General features: G+C 43.6%; 1 protein-coding gene across 1 annotated transcript in view; it reads right to left on the minus strand.

Moving 5' to 3' along the window:
* Window positions 1–17,137, minus strand: part of LOC134456836 (matrix remodeling-associated protein 8-like) — a 32,227-nt gene extending 15,090 nt beyond the window's left edge. Inside the window, exons 1-7 of the mRNA XM_063208403.1 lie at window positions 16,894–17,137; window positions 16,175–16,321; window positions 9,939–9,968; window positions 7,978–8,280; window positions 6,461–6,562; window positions 4,693–4,823; window positions 3,903–4,344 (exon numbers count right to left, since the gene is read on the minus strand). Of these exons, the coding sequence (XP_063064473.1) occupies window positions 3,903–4,344; window positions 4,693–4,823; window positions 6,461–6,562; window positions 7,978–8,280; window positions 9,939–9,968; window positions 16,175–16,321; window positions 16,894–16,927 (1,189 nt within the window). The 5' untranslated portion in view covers window positions 16,928–17,137. The remainder of the gene's footprint in view (window positions 1–3,902; window positions 4,345–4,692; window positions 4,824–6,460; window positions 6,563–7,977; window positions 8,281–9,938; window positions 9,969–16,174; window positions 16,322–16,893) is intronic.
* Between the last annotated feature and the right edge of the window lie 2,798 nt (window positions 17,138–19,935).

Genomic DNA, 19,935 nt, shown 5'->3' on the forward strand with positions numbered 1-19,935 from the left:
CTGGTTTATTCATCAATGCAGTTTTACCCAATGGCCTAACTTGTGAGGACTTATACTTTATACTGTTTTATGGACATTTATAACCCCTTTGCCCTTATGTTAAACCCGTATTGTCTTCAAAATTGCAGTGATCTTTATCTTGAAGTCTTTATCTGTTACTTAATGCTCTCTTTAATCTCTTAGCAATGCTGTTATGATGTAGTTGAGTCTTTCCAGCAAAGTGTGAACGGGCCTGTCTTTTTGAGGAGGTTAGGAGTCTATGGCTGAACCCCCTTGAGGGCTGTGAATACTCTCTTTGCCGGCTGTCGCCCAGAGGTCAACGCAGACAGTTTTGATTTTTGCTCGATCACTAGGTCTGCGCTATGAGAGGATTCAAACTGCCTTCAATACAAGGAGTAGACTCTATGTGTCTGTTACCTTGTAGCTACACAGCTACACAGACTCAACGACAATGGAAACATGTAATAAACGTCAACCTGTATTTTTGATTGCACTATCCACTGCGGTAGTTTGGAACAAGGAAGTGGCACATTGTCGAGAACAGGTCGCACCAAGCAGAATGAAATATGGAAACACTATTTACTGTCCCGCCTTAACTTCAGCATCGTAACTTTCAAGTGAGCGTGTTGTCTTTGGTTCATGTAAATAAATGAGGCTACAAAGCATGAGGAACTTATTTGATGAACATCTCATAGTCCGTAGCCCCAGAGAAGGTTTAGAACAAGGAAGTAGCTGTTTGTTCTCAAGCACAGAGCCAGCTGGTCGAGGAGGACCAATCGCACAGCGGCTCCTGCTGCTATTACCCGCGTAGCTGTCTGCGACCAGTCACATTTTCAGGTGCACACCAGGTGACGGCAGAGGGGGTAAAAATGACTGCGTGGCTGTCTGCATCATCGCACAGACAACTTTGATACTGAGCATAAACCAGGCTTTAGCCCTACGCCTTTCCCCTTCCCCTCCGTTTCGCACGTTCATAGGCTGTCCGAATTTATGTTAAGACAGAGGGGTAAAGGTAAGGGGCTTTCTACCCCTTCAAATAGGGATTTTCCAGAGGCAGACTTGAAACAGAGAGGTAAGACCTATTTCCCCCAAATGCATTGCGAATGCCTTTAAAAAAAGGTTGGCATCCACAAAAGCATGCAAAAATAAGTATTTATGTAATTTATGTTTTTACTGTTATATACTATTATGTAATAATTGTTGCATTGTACTAAGCTAAACATTGCCTCAATTGGTCATTTTCACCAGGAAACATGCATGAAAAAAATTGCTATTAATGTCAACTTAATGCATGGAAGTCGTTAAGGAATTGTGAGGGTCATGCAACACCATTGTCCTTTTTTTTAAATTGTTGCCCAGGTGATTGCAAGCAATATTGTTGGTTTAACCATCGAGAAGCTGGTTTTTGAATGCTATGGGTGTCATTCCGTGATTGTTGAAGGGGTGTCTCAATTCGTAGGGGTTGTGTTTCAAGGTTTGAATGGACGAGGGGTAAGGGGAAGGCATAGGGGTAGGGTAGGGGTGTTCAAAATTCACAGTGTGCAAAATGAGTGTTGTACAAATGACAGTGCACAGTTTCACTTTAGAAGGAACTCAATGACAGACAGTGCATCTAGGCATTTGTGTCCAAATTTCATTTTCTATTTGTTACTACTTCTCAACGGGGGCTCTACAGCCCCCCAGGGAGCATTTGGGAGTCCTTCCTTTCCATCTTGAAAAATGGCCACCATTTCAAGAGGCAAATCAGGTGGATTTGATTTCATTGGTCTTGAGCACATTTATGTCGAACTTCATGCCTACATCGTAATTTGATTGATCAATTCTGTGCAATACATCAATTTCTGAGATCTGGCCAGCCATCTTGGAAAATGGCCTCGAGGAAAGTGGCAAATCAGGTAGCTTTAATTGCATTGGTCTTGAGCACAAACATGTCGAATTTCATGCTTGTATCATAATTTGCTAAGCCAATTCTATGCAATTCATCAATTACTGAGGTATTTTTGGCGGACATCTTGGAAAATGTCTGCCATTTCAAGTGGCAAATCAGGTGGATTTGATTGTATTGGTCTTGATCACATATATGCTGAATTTCATGTGTGTATCATAATTTGCTTGGTCAATTTGGTGCAATAAATCAATTTCTGGGGTCTTTTTGGCAGCCATCTTGGAAAATGGCCACCATTTCAAGTGGCAAATCAGGTGGTTTTGATTGTATTGGTCTTGATCACATATATGCTGAATTTCATGTGTGTATCATAATTTGCTTGGTCAATTTGGTGCAATAAATCAATTTCTGGGGTCTTTTTGGCGGCCATCTTGGAAAATGGCCGCCATTTCGAGTGGCAAATCAGGTGGATTTAATTTCATTGGTCTTGTGTACAAACATGTCGAATTTCATGCTTGTATCACAAGCTGTTTGGTCAATTCTGTGCAAAAAATCAATTTCTGAGGTTTTCTTCGGCGGCCATCTTGGAAAATGGCTGCCATTTCAAGTGGCAAATCAGGTAGATTTAATTATGCTGGTCTTGAGCACAAACATGTTGAATTTCATGCTTGTATCATAATTTTATATGTCAATTTCTTTTTTGGCGGCCATCTTAGAGAATGGCCGCCATTTCAAGTGGCAAATCGGGTAGATTTGATTGTATGCATCTTAAGCACATACCTGCCGAATTTCACACTTGTATCATAATTTGCACAATTTTTCCTGTAACTGCTCCACTAAGAGGAGAGGAGAGGAGAGGAGAGGAGAGGAGAGGAGAGGAGAGGAGAGGAAAAGTAAAAATACTGATATCAAGGAATCAAAGTCTGCTGCTTGAGTTCTCCCTTCTGTGTCCACATTTCCCTTGTGGATAAGTGGTGAAAACAGCAAAGTGTTTCAGTTGCTCCAGAGGAAAGGAAAAGAAAAATAACACAGTGCCCAACTGTCCGTCCCACACACTGCCGCTGGAGCCAAGAAAGATATACTGGGAGAGGAGACACAAGTCTGCAGCGTGTGTTTATTTTGTACTAATCTGACTCGTTTCCTCCTTATCGCTCTCTCTCTCTCTCTTTCTCTCTCTCTCTCTCTCTCTCTCTCTCTCTCTCTCTCTCTCTCTCTCTCACACACACACACACACACACACACACACACACACACACACACACACATGTATCAAGTATAGATGTGTTATGTATAGATATGTAGTGACAATACTGCCATACAAATGCAAAGTGCAGTAACTACGGCAACATTAGAACTGAGACAATTGTCTTTCAAAACCTTGGTATTATATTAGGTTGGATGTTGTAGTTACTGTAAATCTGTCATAGCAATATCTTTAACATAAGACACGTTTGGACCATACGGATTTGACACAAGATTAAGGAGTCGTTGTGAAGGCCATTTTCAGTCTAAACTCAATTTTGACAAAAAATATAGTTACTGTCTGGCACTGCAATCTGGCATGTGGCATTTGGTGTCACTTTTACCTCTTATTGCACTTTACTTGAAAACCTGCTGCTACTAAGTATTGTACCCCAAACACAATTACGTTCCCTTTTTGACAATGACAATAAATTCTTGAATCTTGAATCTCTTGCCCCTGGGCAGTCGTGGGTAAGCAGTTAGGGTGTCAGACTTGTATTCTAAAGGTTGCTGGTTTGACTCCTGACCCGCCAGGTTGGTGGGGAGTAATTAAACAGTGCTCTCCCCCATCATCCTCCATGACTGATGTACCCTGAGCATGGTACTGTTCCACCACACTGCTCCCTTGGGGATGTCCCCTTGAACTGCTGAGGCATAAATGCAATTTTGTTGTGTGCTGTGTGCAGTGAGCACTTGTGTGCTGTGGAGTGCTGTGTCACAATGACAATGGTGTTTCCCAATGGGGCTTATTTGGCATTTGCCCATCACTACTTACTTCGATCATCTGCAGCATCCTTGGGCAGCTCCACCACCTTCACCCTCTTGTTGGGCGGCACCACCTCCTCCTCCACCTCCTCCTCATCGTCCACCACCACCACCTCCTCTATCTCGTTACGGACGGTGGGCACGACGGGCACCGCCGGCGCCCTCGGCACGGGGAGGAGCGGGGGGCCCACGATGAGCCTGAAGATCCTGCGCTCGTGCAGGCCGCAGTAGTGGTGGTGCAGGTGGCACACGTACAGGCCCTTGTCCGCCTGCTGCAGGTCCGTGATGGACAGGGAGAAGTCGCCGCGCGAGAAGGCGTCCGCCGTGATGTTCATCTTCTCCTGCAGGAAGTGGGGGCCGTACTTCCTCTTCTCGCCCGAGGCGTACAGGTCCACCAGGCGCTCAGCGCCGTCGGGACGCACGCCGGGGGGCTGCCAGTCCCAGTGCACCACCTTTTTCAGATATTATAGACATTTTTAGCTGCAAAACCTACTGAACTGTGGTTATACTAGTGAATTGTTACTTTATTATTTAATAAATATTCATGCAAAGATCAATGGAAATCACTTCAAAATTATAGAAGAAGCGCAACACTGCTACAATTACGGTCAAATGTGAGAGCTGACGTTTTGGTCAGTCAGACCAAACCTTGACCGTAATTGTAGCAGTGTTGCGCTTCTTCTATCATTTTCAAGTATTTTCAACGGGGGAACAAAAAAAAAAAACTGTACTGCAGTAGTTTGAAAAAACAGGCTGTTGGTTGGCCTAATGACATTAGGTGTGTTGTGTGGACTTCTCACCTGTTGCTGGTCCTCCTGGCTGCCCTCGGTCCACAGCGGCCGCCTGTTCATACAGGGCAGGACCACCGTGCTACCGGCCAGCACCACGAACACAGACTTCTCTCCATCCCAGAAGCGCCTCTCCTTATGGGCTGTGGTGGGAGAGGGAGAGGGGGATGGAAACATTAAGCTTAAGGGGAATAGGGACATGGAAACCTCATTTCTCCTATTTCACTTGTCCTAATAAAAACGTAACGAATCAAAAATAGGCACAATATTTAGAATAATACTGTACTGTATGATACATGGCGATAGTATTAAATGATTGTCGTATAGGCTGTGTGTGTGTGTGTGTGTGTGTGTGTATGTGTGTGTGTGTGTGTGTGTGTGTGTGTGTGTGTGTGTGTGTGTGTGTGTAAAATGTGTGTGTGTGTGTGTGTGTGTGTGTGTGTGTGTGCGTGCGTGCGTGCGTGCGTGCGAGCGTGCGAGCGTGCGTGCGTGGAGGGAGATATGGAAACATCATTTCTCATTTCAGCAACAAATGATACTTTACTAATCCCAATAAAAACACAAAATGACATATGGTAGATGATGGCGATCATAAGTAGGCATAAAAATAGGCATGGAAAATATATAATGGCCTGCAGTAGGTATATACATTATAGTATAAATTGAATACTTGGTCATATGATGTAAGATTCTGCTATGCTTTTGCAGTCCCAGTCACATTTATATTGATATTACGCGTTGCTGATGTTTTTTATCCAAAGCTACTTACAGTTATTTATAGAGTATTGGTTACACCCTGGAGGGTATTGGTTATACCCCACAGTCCCAGGAGCAATGTGGGGTGAGGTGCCTTGCTCGAGGGCACTTCAGACTTCAGCCATGGAGGGAGGTGCTGGTAAGGGTGGGATTTGAACCTGCAATCCTCTGATCTAAAGGCCAACGCTCTAACCACTGAGCCCTGACATTTTTTTTTTTTTACAATGATCTGTAGTGAAAGTGGAGTGGAGTTACCCCACTGCGACTTGAACTCTGACCTTCAGGGATACCAAAATGGGGCTCTGACTGCTACACCAAAGAACCAGTCACATCAGTATTAGCATGGAGGACTAAGGAGTAGATTAGAAGACAGGAAATTGAAAACTATTTGGAGGGACTGAGGAGGACAAGATTATGAGTAATATGGACAAGTAGAAAGGATAAGATGGTATCTGTCATGCAAAATATTTGCCCACATCATTGTCCAAATCTGTACCCTGCCTCCCTCATTCAGCCCTTTTCAGCCCACAGTGGACAATAACACAACAGTCCCAGGAGCCTTGGTGCCCCTTAGACATAAAAACCATCCTTTCTGCCCCCCACCACCCTATGGGCATTGGTACCATATAAGTCAGAGGTGCGGAACCTATGTCTCGAGGGTCACTTACAGCCTTTGATGTCAATTTATCCAGCACCCGACATACTTGTACTGTTATATAGCTTCACATGAAATATGACATATTTTGTAAAGGAATCTTTGAAATTACATTTGCAATATGATTAAACTATATTTGGGGGACCTAGTGAAGGTGGGGTCTATTTTAAAGGTGACTGCCTTCCATATAGGCCTAAAGTGCAGGGGGAGGTTTGTGTTCATAGTATGGCCCTTGGATCAATTTGAAGTGGCTCCTCAAATGAAAAAGGTTCCCACCCCTGGGTATAAGGGGACTACTTTGTTTGAGCTTGAAGATTGAAAATGAAGCAACTATGGCTCTTTCATGCACGTTTCCATTTTTCCCGTTACCTGATTTGGTGACGTTGAGCTGCAGCGTAAGGGCCTGGTGGATGTTGCAGTAGTGGTGGTGGAGGTTGCACGTGTACAGGCCTCGGTCGTTCACTCCCACGTCTGCGGGACCACAAACAAAAACCCCCAAACGCGTCAACAGATGCTGCGTAAACGCGGGCGGCTGCAAAAAATCACTACCCACCACACCACACCACACCACATGCTGCCAGCAAGCTCTCCGCACGGCAGGCAGGCGCGCGCTCACACACACACACACACACACACACACACACACACACACACACACACACACACACACACACACACACACACACCCACACACACACACTGTTGAGGAAGATGTAGCGCTTTTAATTAGAAAGACAGACAATCCAGGAAACGACTTAGTGTGTGAGGAATGCAACTCTAGTTCCTGGGAACTGAGACTCCTACTGACCTCAAGAATAGAGGGAGCGCACAGAGTGTGTGTGTGTGTGTGTGTGTGTGTGTGTGTGTGTGTGTGTGTGTGTGTGTGTGTGTGTGTGTGTGTGTGTGTGTGTGTGTGTGTGTGTGTGTGTGTGTGTGTACATGTGTTTGTGTGGACAAGTAGGTGGGCTTCTGGTGGAGGAGGCAATAATTTATAGCCTTGCAAGCAGTGAAGTCGACTAGGTGTGACAAAGGGGTCAGTTGTCCCGGTCCCAGGGAGACGGGGGCCCTTAATTGGGTCTTCATTACAGTATATTGAATGTATTGGGTGGGGGGCCCATTCAGATGACTTTGTCCTGGGCCTACCAAAAGCTGTCACCGGCCCTGTTTGCAAGCAGCTACAGTTTGTCGGTGACACATCATGACATCAACTGTTAAGGCTATAATTTACAGCACATTGACATATACAAACAAAGCACTGGAAGAATTGGAGCAATGACTAGACAACCGCAATCCACAACCGCAAGCAGAGACGAGTGCATTCTTTATGTAAAGCATGTTAGTCGATACATACATACTCTTCATAACCGCAGTATATACACACAGATTTATGATGAACGATAAGAACCCGTAACAACAGTCCCAACAGAGGCAATAATAATAGTAGCCTAAAAATAATAGTAATAATGGAAAATATTCATCATCATCATCATCATCATAATCATCATTTACATTACATTTCACTTTACTGATGTTTTATCCAAAGCCACTTACAGTTATTGTAAGTACAGGGTGCTGGTTACAGTCCCTTGAGCAGTGAGGGGTTAGGTGACTTGCTCACGGGCACCTCAGCCATGGAGTAAGATAAAGAGTGGAAGGGTGGGATTTGAACCTGCAACCCTCGTACCTAAAGCCAATCTCCTTAACCATTAGGCGGCTGCCCCTATCGTCATCATCGCCATCATAATTTAGTAAGAAAAGGTGGTGCACCATGTTAAACTACTACATACCACTTAAAAAAAAACTTTGACTTTATATATGTGCCTAAATTTTATTACATAGTAAAGGCTTTATGACAGAATGAATCAATGAAAACCTCATTTCCATACTTGTAATGACGAGGGAGAAGTTTCCGTCCTCGAAGGCGTCCGGCGCGATGGTGATGCGACCCTTGTTGTAGTTGTTGTAGATGCGTTCGCTCCCTCCGGGGAACAGGTCCAGCACCCGCTCCACGCCCTCGTGCGGCCGGCTGCGGTAGACGTCCCAGTGCAGCACGCGCTGCCGGTCCCGCAGGCGGTCCTGCCGCCACACGATGCGCTGGTTGTGGCACGGCAGCACCGCGTTGGACCCCGCCGGCAGGGTGACGTTGCGCGCCTCCACCACCTTGCTCTGGGTGTGGGTCTGGGCCGGCACTAGGAGATATTTGCATAGGAGATATTTGATATACAGGTGTATAATGAATGTGAGAACACACACACACATATAAACATTTATATATATAGTGCGCCCAAATGATGCATACACAGCAAACATTGTAAACCAGTTAAACGTTTCTTCTTTCTTTTCTTTAAAAAAAAAACCTCCCTGCTGCTTTAAAGGGACAGTTTGGTCAATTTCAACATGCAGTTGTATTGCTCACGCTACCCTTGACTTGTCAGTACCTGGTGATGCCACATTTTTCGGCTCAGCCCTTTCCGAGATATGAGCAATTCTAATGGGGGCAGCGTTTGTTTACATTTTTAAAAAATGAAACATAGGCCAACTCCAAATATTTTCCCTAAAGGTACTGCTGTTTGCTAGTTGTCTGCTGATGTTTTATAACCTTTTGGATGTTTTTGGGAATAAATAAAAATGTTTTTTTTGAAATGTAAACAAAGAGCTGCCCCCATTACAATGACCAGGATCTCGGAAACGGCTGAAGAAGAAGAAAAAAAATCTCAAGCACTGACAACACCAGGGTAGTGTGAGCATTACAACTGCATGTTGAAATTGACCAAACTGTCCCTTTAAGTTAGTAAGTTAACTCCACTAGAGGCTTAATTCAACTTGAGGCTTTCAAGTTAAGTCAGACTTAACTTAAACTTAACTTAAGGCAGCAGGGCAATTAACATTTTTACATTTAATTGGCTTGCAATGTTTTATAGTGTAGGAAATATTGGATATACAGGCGTATAAATAATATGTGAGAACACACAAACATAAACATGTACATTTACATACATGCCTATTGATACTGTATACGCACTCAAATGCAAACACGCACACCTGCATACACATATATGATACACAAACAGTTTTATTTACATGCACATGCAGTATGAGACCACACACACACACACACACACACACACACAAACACAAACACATGCAATACTATATGTACACACATCCAAGAACACTCACACAGTTGTGTACATGCACATATGAGAACACACACAAGAGAACACACATAAAGTCAATACACCCACACAATAACACACAACCATGCATTCATACACACACATGGTAACTAGCATGCATTACGCATAGGCTACATATCATTAGGGGTAGGGGACAGACAATTACAGATATGGAGATATGCATGCCCATGCCCACACAAACATACACCCATTCATACAAATAAAGCCACACATAATCCTAAAGACAAGCAGCCCCCCACACAAGGCATAAAACGAAAGAGCTAAAAGACATAGTTTCAGGCTCACACACCCACGCAAACCAGAAAGAGACAGATCAAAAAAAAGATCCCACAAACAGACATATACACAAACCCTCACCCCCACACCCTCCATGCACGCAAACTGTCTAACACACATCAAAAGGTTGAATGCCATTTGAAGGGGACGCACCATCTAACATGACCAAACAATTGTTCAAGTAAAGTACTTCAACCTGGCATCATAATGGCAAGGAAACCTTGATACTATCATGCCATTAAATGAGTCTAGCTCAAAATCCTGACATGCTTTTTCCCTGCTAAAACTAATGCGCTTGAGATAGGCTACTTTGCAAAAAAAATGAAGGGAAAACGCACACTAAGTAATTGCACATTGTTAAGGAAAAGACTTACCACAGTGCAGCCACAGGCAGCCAATAAATACTGTGAAGTGAAAAACACGAAGGGTAATTACAACCATTGCAAAATGTAAAAAAGTATTTAAAAAAACAGATCTCTGTGACAACTTAAGGGGACTTTCTTAGCCCTTTCTTTCCCAAAACTCTACATTCTTTCAGATGGTGCTGTCTAGTCTGTGAATAACACAATTAAATTACAAAAGAAGCCCAAAAACAAAAGAGAAAATCAAACTGCAGCTGTGTGATTCACGGATAAGTCAGCCTCTGTAAAACGGCCAGTATGTCTGTTTGTCCTTTCTGGCTGTCTACTTTCCCCACTGTCTATTTCCAGTTTGCCATCTGTGCTTACTATTCCTAGCGTTGGATGTTGACTAAGCCCTGTCTCATAAGTCTCTGTGTATACTCACTGGGCAACAACAACCAGAAAAGCAGAATTTGCTCGTATAACTTTTTAATGCTTTTTTAACGGTTCCAGTGAAGGACAGCTGAAGAGTGCTCAGACAAAGAAGAATATTCTTCTGCTGCTGCTACCGCACAACGGAGAATTAAAAAGAAAGACTTGAAAATGGATTCTTTTTTTTACATCCACATGTGCAATCATTCATCAAACTGTGCGGCTTAGTGGGTAAGGCTCAACATGAATGGAAACACTTTGAGTCAACTTTATAGCTGGGATATTGGGCTATGCAAATAAATTCTGATTGATTGACTGATTGATTCATTCATTCATTCATTGATGGATTGATTTGATGATGTGCCAACTGTCAACCTTCCAATAACCTCTCTAAAGAACAGCAATGAGGCCCAACATTTCACATTGGTGATTAACTTACAACAGTGTTTCTCAACAGGGGTGCCGGGGCACCCTGGGGTGCCGCAGGCCCCCCTCAAGGATGATAAATAAATTATGAAATATAATACATATTTGTCTAAATTGATAAGTTAATGCTAGTCAGTGGAATCTTTCATCTGCCATTTATGCACAATAAAGTAAATATAGGTCGCCCCAGTCAGCTGCAACTTCGAAAGTAGGTCGTGTGACGTCTCCAAATGTGCTACTTTTCAAAGCTTTTGTGGTATCGGATGCAATACCATGTTACGGGTTGTTGGTTTGGGGTGCCTTGACATTTTTCATGAATTGAAAGGGTGCCTCGCCTAAAAAAAGGTTGAGAAACACTGACTTACAAGACACAGCCCCTCTTTGAAATAGCAAGGTCAAGTTGTAATGTGTGACATCACTGTAATGTTAATGCAGAGTTTCATTTTTCAGCAAAGGACAAAGCCTTCGACGTGCACACTTACAGCACCTTTTACCAACAGACACTCTGAGGGTTTTATTCATGTTTTTCTACCTCTCCAAACCAACCCATCACACAGAAATACACACACACAACCCATCACACAGAAATACACACACACACACACACACACGCACGCACGCACGCACGCACGCACGCACGCACGCACGCACACACACACACACACACGCACACACGCACACACGCACACACACACACACACACACAGAGCCTTCAATCATCTATTCATCAGTCACATCTCAGCCTTCAATTCTGCTAAACCCATAATCGCACAGTTGAGACTCTCGCTGTCAGCATTTACGCCTGACTGTTACCCCATTGCTCAGGATGAATCATCTCTGCTACCTGGGGCCATGATTTTCTCGAAACGAGCTGGAATAAAGATCCCATCACTCTTGGCTACAGACGAGGTGAATGATAAAAAATGATCTACGGTGGCTTAGCACTCCTCCGCAGAGGTAAACGCTTGCTGTCAAACAAAGTGACTCAAAGGACGAAGGGGCTCATGTGGTAAAATGTGATTCGAACACACACACACACACACACACACACACACACACACACACACACACACACACACAGACACACACAGACACACAGACACACACACGCAACACACACACACACGCAACACACACGCGCACAGACACCCACCCACCCACACACACACACACACACACACACACACACACACACACACACACACACACACACACACACACACACACACACACACACACAGACACACACACACACACACACACGTGAGCGCCTGAGGGGCTCGGGGCCCGTCTGAGTGTAAAACACTCTGGTGATGGCACATCAGACCTGTGACCACAGGCTTTGGTGTGTGTGTGTGTGTGTGTGTGTGTGTGTGTGTGTGTGTGTGTGTGTGTGTGTGTGTGTGTGTGTGTGTGTGTGTGTGTGTGTGTGTGTGTGTGTGTGTGTGTGTGTGCGCGTGCGTTCGTGTGTGTGTGTGTGTGTGTGCCACGGTCATGAGAGCCTTCGAGGGGAGAACATACCTAAACTGCTGTGTAACATGCAATCTCAGCCCCTGCCATTCCACTTTGTTTTCATCGGTTTTCATCTTTCTCTCTCTCTCTTTCTCTCTCCCTCTCTCTCTCCTTGCCTATCTGTTTCTGCCCAACGTTCGTTTTCTCTTTCTGTCTCTCCCTCTTAATCCCCTTCTTTCTATCTCCCTCTCTCTCTCTCTCTCTCTCTCTCTCCCTCTATTTAACGAGGCCAACCAGATTGTCCCTCGCCATGGTCCAGACATAGCCAGGAGGAGATGTCATACCCGGCTGTGCAAACGCGTGCGAGGAGCTCAACTCCGCTTACAGTCTAAATGGACTCGTGAACGCTGTTCACATGTTGCATTTCATGGAGTGGTTTGACAAGCGTCCAGAGGTCTGTAACACCGCAAAGGATTTCATTGGCTCCCAAGAAAGTAATAGGTCCTGGAGGGAGGCGCTGATAGCTTTGACTGGGCCTGGGACAAAATTGTCTGAAAGCCCCCCCTTCTCAATACACACAATGTAATTGGGGGTCCCAATTCTGCCCCTCCTCCCTTTCCCTGGGTGCGGGACGACTGACCCCCCACCCCATACCCGGTGGTGGACGTGCCTGGAATATGTATATATAGTGTGTGTGTGTGTTGGGGTTGACGGAGGTGTGTTGGGGAAGGAGAGAGTGGGTTTTTGGGGGACTGTCTGGGGGACACATCACAACCATCCACCCACCCACCACTAGACCCTGTAATTTTCTTCTCAGTATTTCTTACCAGGACAGTGGCAAATTTAACAGACTCTGCGGAGGGTTTTCGCTAAAGACTTAACAGCACCTCCAGGGACTTAATAACTATCATTACCCAAAATCACCCCAAACTGAGCTATACCTTTCAGACACTAGTAGCCACAGCAGCGTTTTTTCTACCAAAGGTAATCTTTTGGCTTTACGAAAATTGAGGGGGGAAAAGACTGACTCTGTAAAAATAGGTAAAAGTGGTAACCTTGAGCACTTTCACCACTAATGCTACTGTCATGGAATATAGGCATATGGTTAGAAGTCACCTAATAATTGGTCAACACTATAGGCCCTGGTGCTGAGAAAGTGGAGGGGAAAACACCACCCAGTAAAAATGCAGGTGTTAATTCAACACGTTTTGAGTATTTTGGGGCCAAAAACTGAAATCTGAAGATGTTGACTAAACTCTCTAAGGTTGAATTAACACTGTATTGCTTACAGCGCAACTCTGTTGCAAAATAGGTCAAGTAATTGCCTCAAGTGCTTTCTCCAAAACAAAAAAAAGGAATTTTGATAGAGACTAGCAGTGTAATTTATTACAGAAGACAAAAATATATACTGAAATGACCTGTCCACACTACACAGTAAATGGGGCAGTGTTCACTCAACAGTTATAGAGTGGGAACAGCTTGAAGGGTGTTAAATTATACTCTCTAAGTGGTGAATAAAGACCGCAGGTAACACTTTATTTTAGGGATACATCTATTAGCACTAATACATACAATTTCCCTGTATAAGTTACTTGTAAGGCATGTACAAAGCAAAATCAAACATTTGTTAGGCATGTATTCGCAAATGTCTTGTTCATGCACAATAAGGGATTTATTACCAATTTAACCTTAGTAAGGACCTAGTAGGCCTTAGCGTTTGCTTAGTACATGCCTTACAAGTTACTTATGCAGGCATTAACATTGTATGTAGTAGTGCTAATAGATGTATCCCTAAAATAAAGCGTTACCAGACCGCACAATTTACACATGACAGGACACGATACAACAGGCCCATTGTAAACAGTGCTGACACATGCAAGCTGATGGAAAACACCAGCTTTCAGCTGTAATAAACCAGCTGGAGTAAAGGGAGTAGGAAGTAGTGGCCTTGAATTATCCGTTCCTAGAGAGAAAACTATCAGTGCTACTGTGATGAAAGACAAACAGACACAGATCTACTAATAGCTCCACACTCACCTACGTTAACAAGATGTTTTTAATTCCAAATTAATGATTCAGAATTAAATATTTCCGTCGAGTTTACTTCGATCTTTCCTTTCATTCGGAATTAAGAGGTGTTTATTCATTCCGAATAAAATGTCTCAGGTAAACGTAGCAAATATTGTAAAACATATTAGGCCAGGGCGCGTGTGGCTGAGATTGAGGCTTTATGAAAGTTGAACATTGTGGGAATACAGCAACTCTGAAAAGAATAGTGTTGCCTTAATTGCCACCTCTCTCCTCCCAAAGACATACTCTCAGGATGACCACATGTACCAATGTTACTGTTGCTGCTGAACACCAACATAATACACAGATGTGGCCCAATAATTAATCCACAGTACTAGACTAGACAATGGACACTTGAAAGAAGGCCATGTGTGTTGCGGATAGGGAGGCCGACAAGGTGGGACAAAGGGGTCAGTTGTCCAGTTGCCCAAGGAGAGAGGTCGCCCAAAATTGGGTCCTCATTACACTGCACATATTGGATCGGGGGACCTTTCGAATAACTTTGTACGGGGCCTGGCAAAAGCTGTCAGCGGCCATGTGTGTTGGGGATATGGCCTGGAGGCCCTTGGGGCTCTACTGACACTCCATGCTGAGGAGAACAGAGGAGCCCTGGGCTGTACTGTGTCTGCTCTCTGTCTCCCTCTCCACAAACATGCCACGACTGTGGACTCTCTTTGACTTCTGCTGCCAGACACTTCCTGACTCAAACAAACCCTCCACACACAAACTAGAGCAACTACTACGAGGCTGACATGATGAGGAGAAGGGTGATTTACTGTTAGGGGTCATCGCTCTCTTTCAGTTTCTCTCTCTCTCTCTCTCTGTCTCATCTGGGCTCTGGGCTTACGACTCATACACAGCAAAAAAAATGCAGCGTTAATTCACAACTGACCTGAGAATAGAACGGTACTTATCACTGTTGTGTTAATTCAACTCTTTGAGTGAATATAACACTGAACAAACATACCTATAGTTCCACGGTGTAAAATGAACACTCAAAGAGTTGAATTTGACAATCACATTGAACAAGACCAAATATATTCAGAATAGTCTTGAATTTAGAATTTAGTTGAATTTGCTGACACTGCGGCAATGAGGATAGGGGGGAGTAGCCTAACTGTCAGGGCCGAGGTCAGCTCTGTTTCTCATCTCTCCCTGGTGTTGTGTATCGAGTCCAGAATGACTAAATACTGGTTCATACACGTTGCTGCTGCTGAGCAATAGTATGGTCAGAGGCTGGTGATTAAACTGTGTAATGACTAGGCTACAAGGCTTCTGCTAACTCAGCACAACACAACACCCCCATCACCCATCCTGCAGATACAGTAGGCTACATGCAGCTTTTAATGCAAAACACATTGGGAGAGAAGAACTCAAAACACATGAATCCAACACGCTGGCTATTCAGACATTTTTAAAGACATAAAACAGGAGATAAAAACAAAAAAGAGAACTGCAGAAAAACAATTCCAATAGAAACACATCAGGGAAATACACGTATTGCATTTAATTACCTTGTTTTTCTTCTTATGCACAAAGACAGTAGACTATGCCTAAGGCATCATTCAGCTTCTCACACTATAATGATATATGTTTGCTTCCAATTACACAAATGCGCTTTTTTTAAAGAGCAATCAGGTTTACATGACCCAAATGTCGAGCAATGAGGAGATCTGGGCCAGCTTTCGGTTTCCTGTTTATTTGCCCTATAAACAAGATTATATTCTTCAGGATGGAAATGTCTTACAAAATTCAACGACAAGCTAGCTATCATCTCTGAAACACAAATAATACACTGCAGAGTCACACTGAAAAGAAAGCAAACAAATTAAGTCTGAAGAAAAAACTTCACACGTTCATACTAAATAAAAGAATGCTATTTTACTTACTTTGCAAGAACATTGCGGGATTAATCCTGGCCCCTCTGTCCAAAATGTTCTGATAAAAAGGGTTTACGCAGGGATGGCAATCTAGCGGTGGACTATTAGTCGTAGACGTAGCAGGATGGTACACATCACCTGGAAAACCCTGTAGACCTGCAACAACAAAATCATTGTCTGGGTCGGTCTACTGGTGCCGCTCAGAGCCCCTCCTCTACTGTCTGAAATTCTACACTTGTCCAACCCACCGAAAGTTTATGCTCGGTTTGTTTATAGGTTCTTTATAAATTACTGAACAAAATTGTGTAAAAGTAACACAGCATAACTTCTTTCCGTGCACATGACAAAACTACATCCCCATGTGATGGAGATACTGTACATTTCTATGCCATGTTGATATCAACAAGCAAGAACTTTCCTCTAATACCACAAAGAATCTTCAAAGCACGCCCGAAAACAGGCTACAGCTGGTTGTTGCTGTGCCACATCTGGATTTCTCAGATGCGCAATGCGTTCGCACTGGTGGCACCTCTGCATCAGCCTTTTGCCTAATATTCTGCCGTCTATATCTACCTATAAGCTGATCTAACTGAGCGACCACATAGGCCTACAAGTGTCCGCGTCCTAAAGTTCGGTAGCGCTCTGGCGAGCAATGTATCACTTTGGATTGGAAGGATGTATGTGTGGATGTATGCTATAGTGGCTACAATAATGCGCCCAGGTCTTACCGTGCCGGGGGAGACGAGTCTGTCTGAGATTCATTTACAGTGGAGGACGGGCCAGCACACAGTGACCTATTAAGTCAGAACTTCTGGACTCTGTTAATTGACCCAGATAAATGTTTTGATGAGGAGTCACTCTGCAACGCGCTCATTTCTTCTCCAGGGCAAGTTGAGTCTGTCCTTTCGTCTTTTTGCCAAGTGTGCCTGCTGCCCATTAAAACACAAGAGGTTGCAGATCTGGCGTGAGTATTCGAGAGAACGCGATGCAAGTCTCGAATCAGTCAGGAAAGAGAAAATGAATTGATGACTACCAACTGTTTTGATTTCTACACTACCCGTAGAGGGCGCTGTCATTCCAACTAATTTGTCCACAGGTTCTTTATCTTTGTAGGTCAATAGGTCAGTTAATAGGTAAGTAGCCTATAACCATAGAGACGACACCGGTAATTTTCTGTTTTCCAAATGTTACACAGGCTTAAATTGGAATGGGAGCAAGAACTCAAACAACAAAACATGCATCAAGCAAAACCCTAAACATAAATCACCATATTTAAACAGACCTCAGGATCTGATAACATGTTCACTTCTGAAAGGAAAATGAATTCCCCTCTTGTTTTGGACCCTCTCCATTGAAGACATCTGCTTTACTAATAATGGATGTTGTTGTGCATGTCGGCGTGCATTTAGTTGGAGCCATTTTTTGCTGCCTGCAGAGACTTAGAGAAACGTGGACACAATGCCAAAGAATTACCTGGCCCAAATTTGTAGACTATCTCAGGGCTCTTCCCCAACTGTTATTAGGACATTATCTCAGCATAGTCCCTGAGGCAATGTTCCATGGGATGTCTGGGGTCCTAAAGAAGAAGCAATGTGTGCTGGACCAGGCAGGTGCTGAATTAAAAGTTTGGGAACACTTATCTGTGTTGCAGACTTCCTTCTTTTTTTCATTATTCTTTCCTCCCAGGGTGTGTGTGTGTGTGTTGGTGCGTGTGTGTGTGTGTGTGTGTGTGTGTGTGAGAGAGAGAGAGAGAGAGAGAGAGAGAGAGAGAGAGAGAGAGAGAGAGAGAGAGACAGAGAGACAGAGATACAGAGACAGAGATAGGATAGGAAATATGCTATACAGTATACCATGATATATTAAATTAGTTTACGTGTATATAAGGAACACAATGATCACTGCCTTTTTCCAATTTGACAAAATACCAGCCGACAGAAAATCATTTCACCAAGGGCAAATGAGATATTGTATACGTCTACAGCACACAAGCATGCATTAACCTAAGCTACTTGACAATTAACTGTGAATGTGTTTTTGTACACTATTAGATGTTTTCATTTTCTTTGCAATAATTCAGTGGCAGAAAGAGACAGAAACATGTTGTGTGACTTTTTGTACATTTTAATTACTTGTGAAGATCTAGGAGGTGCTTTGGAAATGGGAGTCAGAGGTCCCGTGGAAACTTTGACAAAAAGAATGTACAATTAGTTTTAATCAAAAATATTGAGATATTTATTTAGAGGACAGTGGCAAGTCTACAGAGACGGAAACATTAACATTTCTCTTCTCCTTTATCTTTCTTAATTGAGGTACCAACCACCTGAGGTTGATAATGGATTCCTTTTGCAAGGTTACCAGAGAAGAGAAGCAGTGGTTTTCTGATGGGACCTCCTTTTAGACACAAGAACATTTTGCCAATATGCTATATTTTGCCCCCCACTTTCTGTCAATTAACATCGCTAAATTACAATTTGACATTCACAGGAAAGGAAAATTCATGTATTAACCATACAAGTGAATACCAACCAATTTATGCGATGGTTATATCTTATCAAAAGCAAAAGCAAGGTTTTAATACAAATAGTCCCTTCTCTCCACGGCCCTACCCCCCAGGAGGTCCCGCCCCCCAGTTGGGGAACATTTGAATTGTAATCCATGACCTTCTATCACTCTTTGCCGGTTCCATTTGATGAAAGCCACAGTCACAGTCAGTGCGCTGTTGACAGGGCCGGATTAAGATTGCCTGGCGCTCCTAGGCTACAGATGCCTGTGCCCCCCTCAGGAAGGCAAATTTACGTCAAATTTACATAGACAGTGTCATAATTACGAACTAGGAATTAAGGATAACATACGTAGGCCTATCTGCCAACTGGAGTCAACATGACTATAACATGATTATTTTTTCAATATTACATCCTCTCACAATTCTGCAATATTTCACTTGTGGCCAATCAGGGGCCCCTTGGCAGGTGGGGGCCCCTAGCCTGCAGCCCTATCTAGCCAGTGCGTTAATCTAGCCCTGGCTGTTGATGCTGGCACAGTGAGAATGAGGTCAACCGAGATGAGGGTCTCACTTCAAGAAAATTGCTGTCCACTGTTACCCATCTGAGCATGCCAGAAAAAGCACTGCATGAAAAAAACTAAAGACTATTTCAGACACTCCCCACATTCAGAAACTCATTTCAGAGAGGTTAACAAGGCGGTAGATTTTGTATTTCTTGCAGACGTCGCTTTTACTCTGGAGTCTTTTTTCATATGTAGTGTGGCTCTTGGGGGGGCACGGTCTGAGACTCCAAGTATGTCTGGCTATTTGAGGTGATATGACTGTTTTGGTTTGGAGAGAGAAATTGGCATCCTTTTATGCACTGCCTGTTTGTAGCTGTATGTACGTATGAGGGAAATAGACAGCAATAATTCACAGAGAACGATATACTTAGAAAAAAAAACCATTAACTGCGTAATAAGCCCCTTTCTTAAGCCCAGGACATCCCAAATGGTGGTAACATGTGGATTTCATTTGGGGGCGGGGTGGGGTGGATGGCTTAGGCCTACATATTGAAAACGATGTGTACCATTATAATGACAGATTGGTCTAAATATTTTTCGGACGTCGTCATGGATGAGATTAAGTGAACCTTCCTTCAGCAAAATATGAGTCTGGATTCCACCACCTTGGATGAACGCTACTCAAATGAAGGGTACGGAAGCAGGGTCAGAGAAAAGGCCATGACTGCGTGAAGGGGAAAGGAAAGGACTATTTTAAGTCAGCT

The sequence above is a fragment of the Engraulis encrasicolus genome, chromosome 10 (genome assembly GCF_034702125.1).
Source record: "Engraulis encrasicolus isolate BLACKSEA-1 chromosome 10, IST_EnEncr_1.0, whole genome shotgun sequence".
In the NCBI taxonomy this organism is placed as follows: Eukaryota; Metazoa; Chordata; class Actinopteri; order Clupeiformes; family Engraulidae; genus Engraulis; species Engraulis encrasicolus.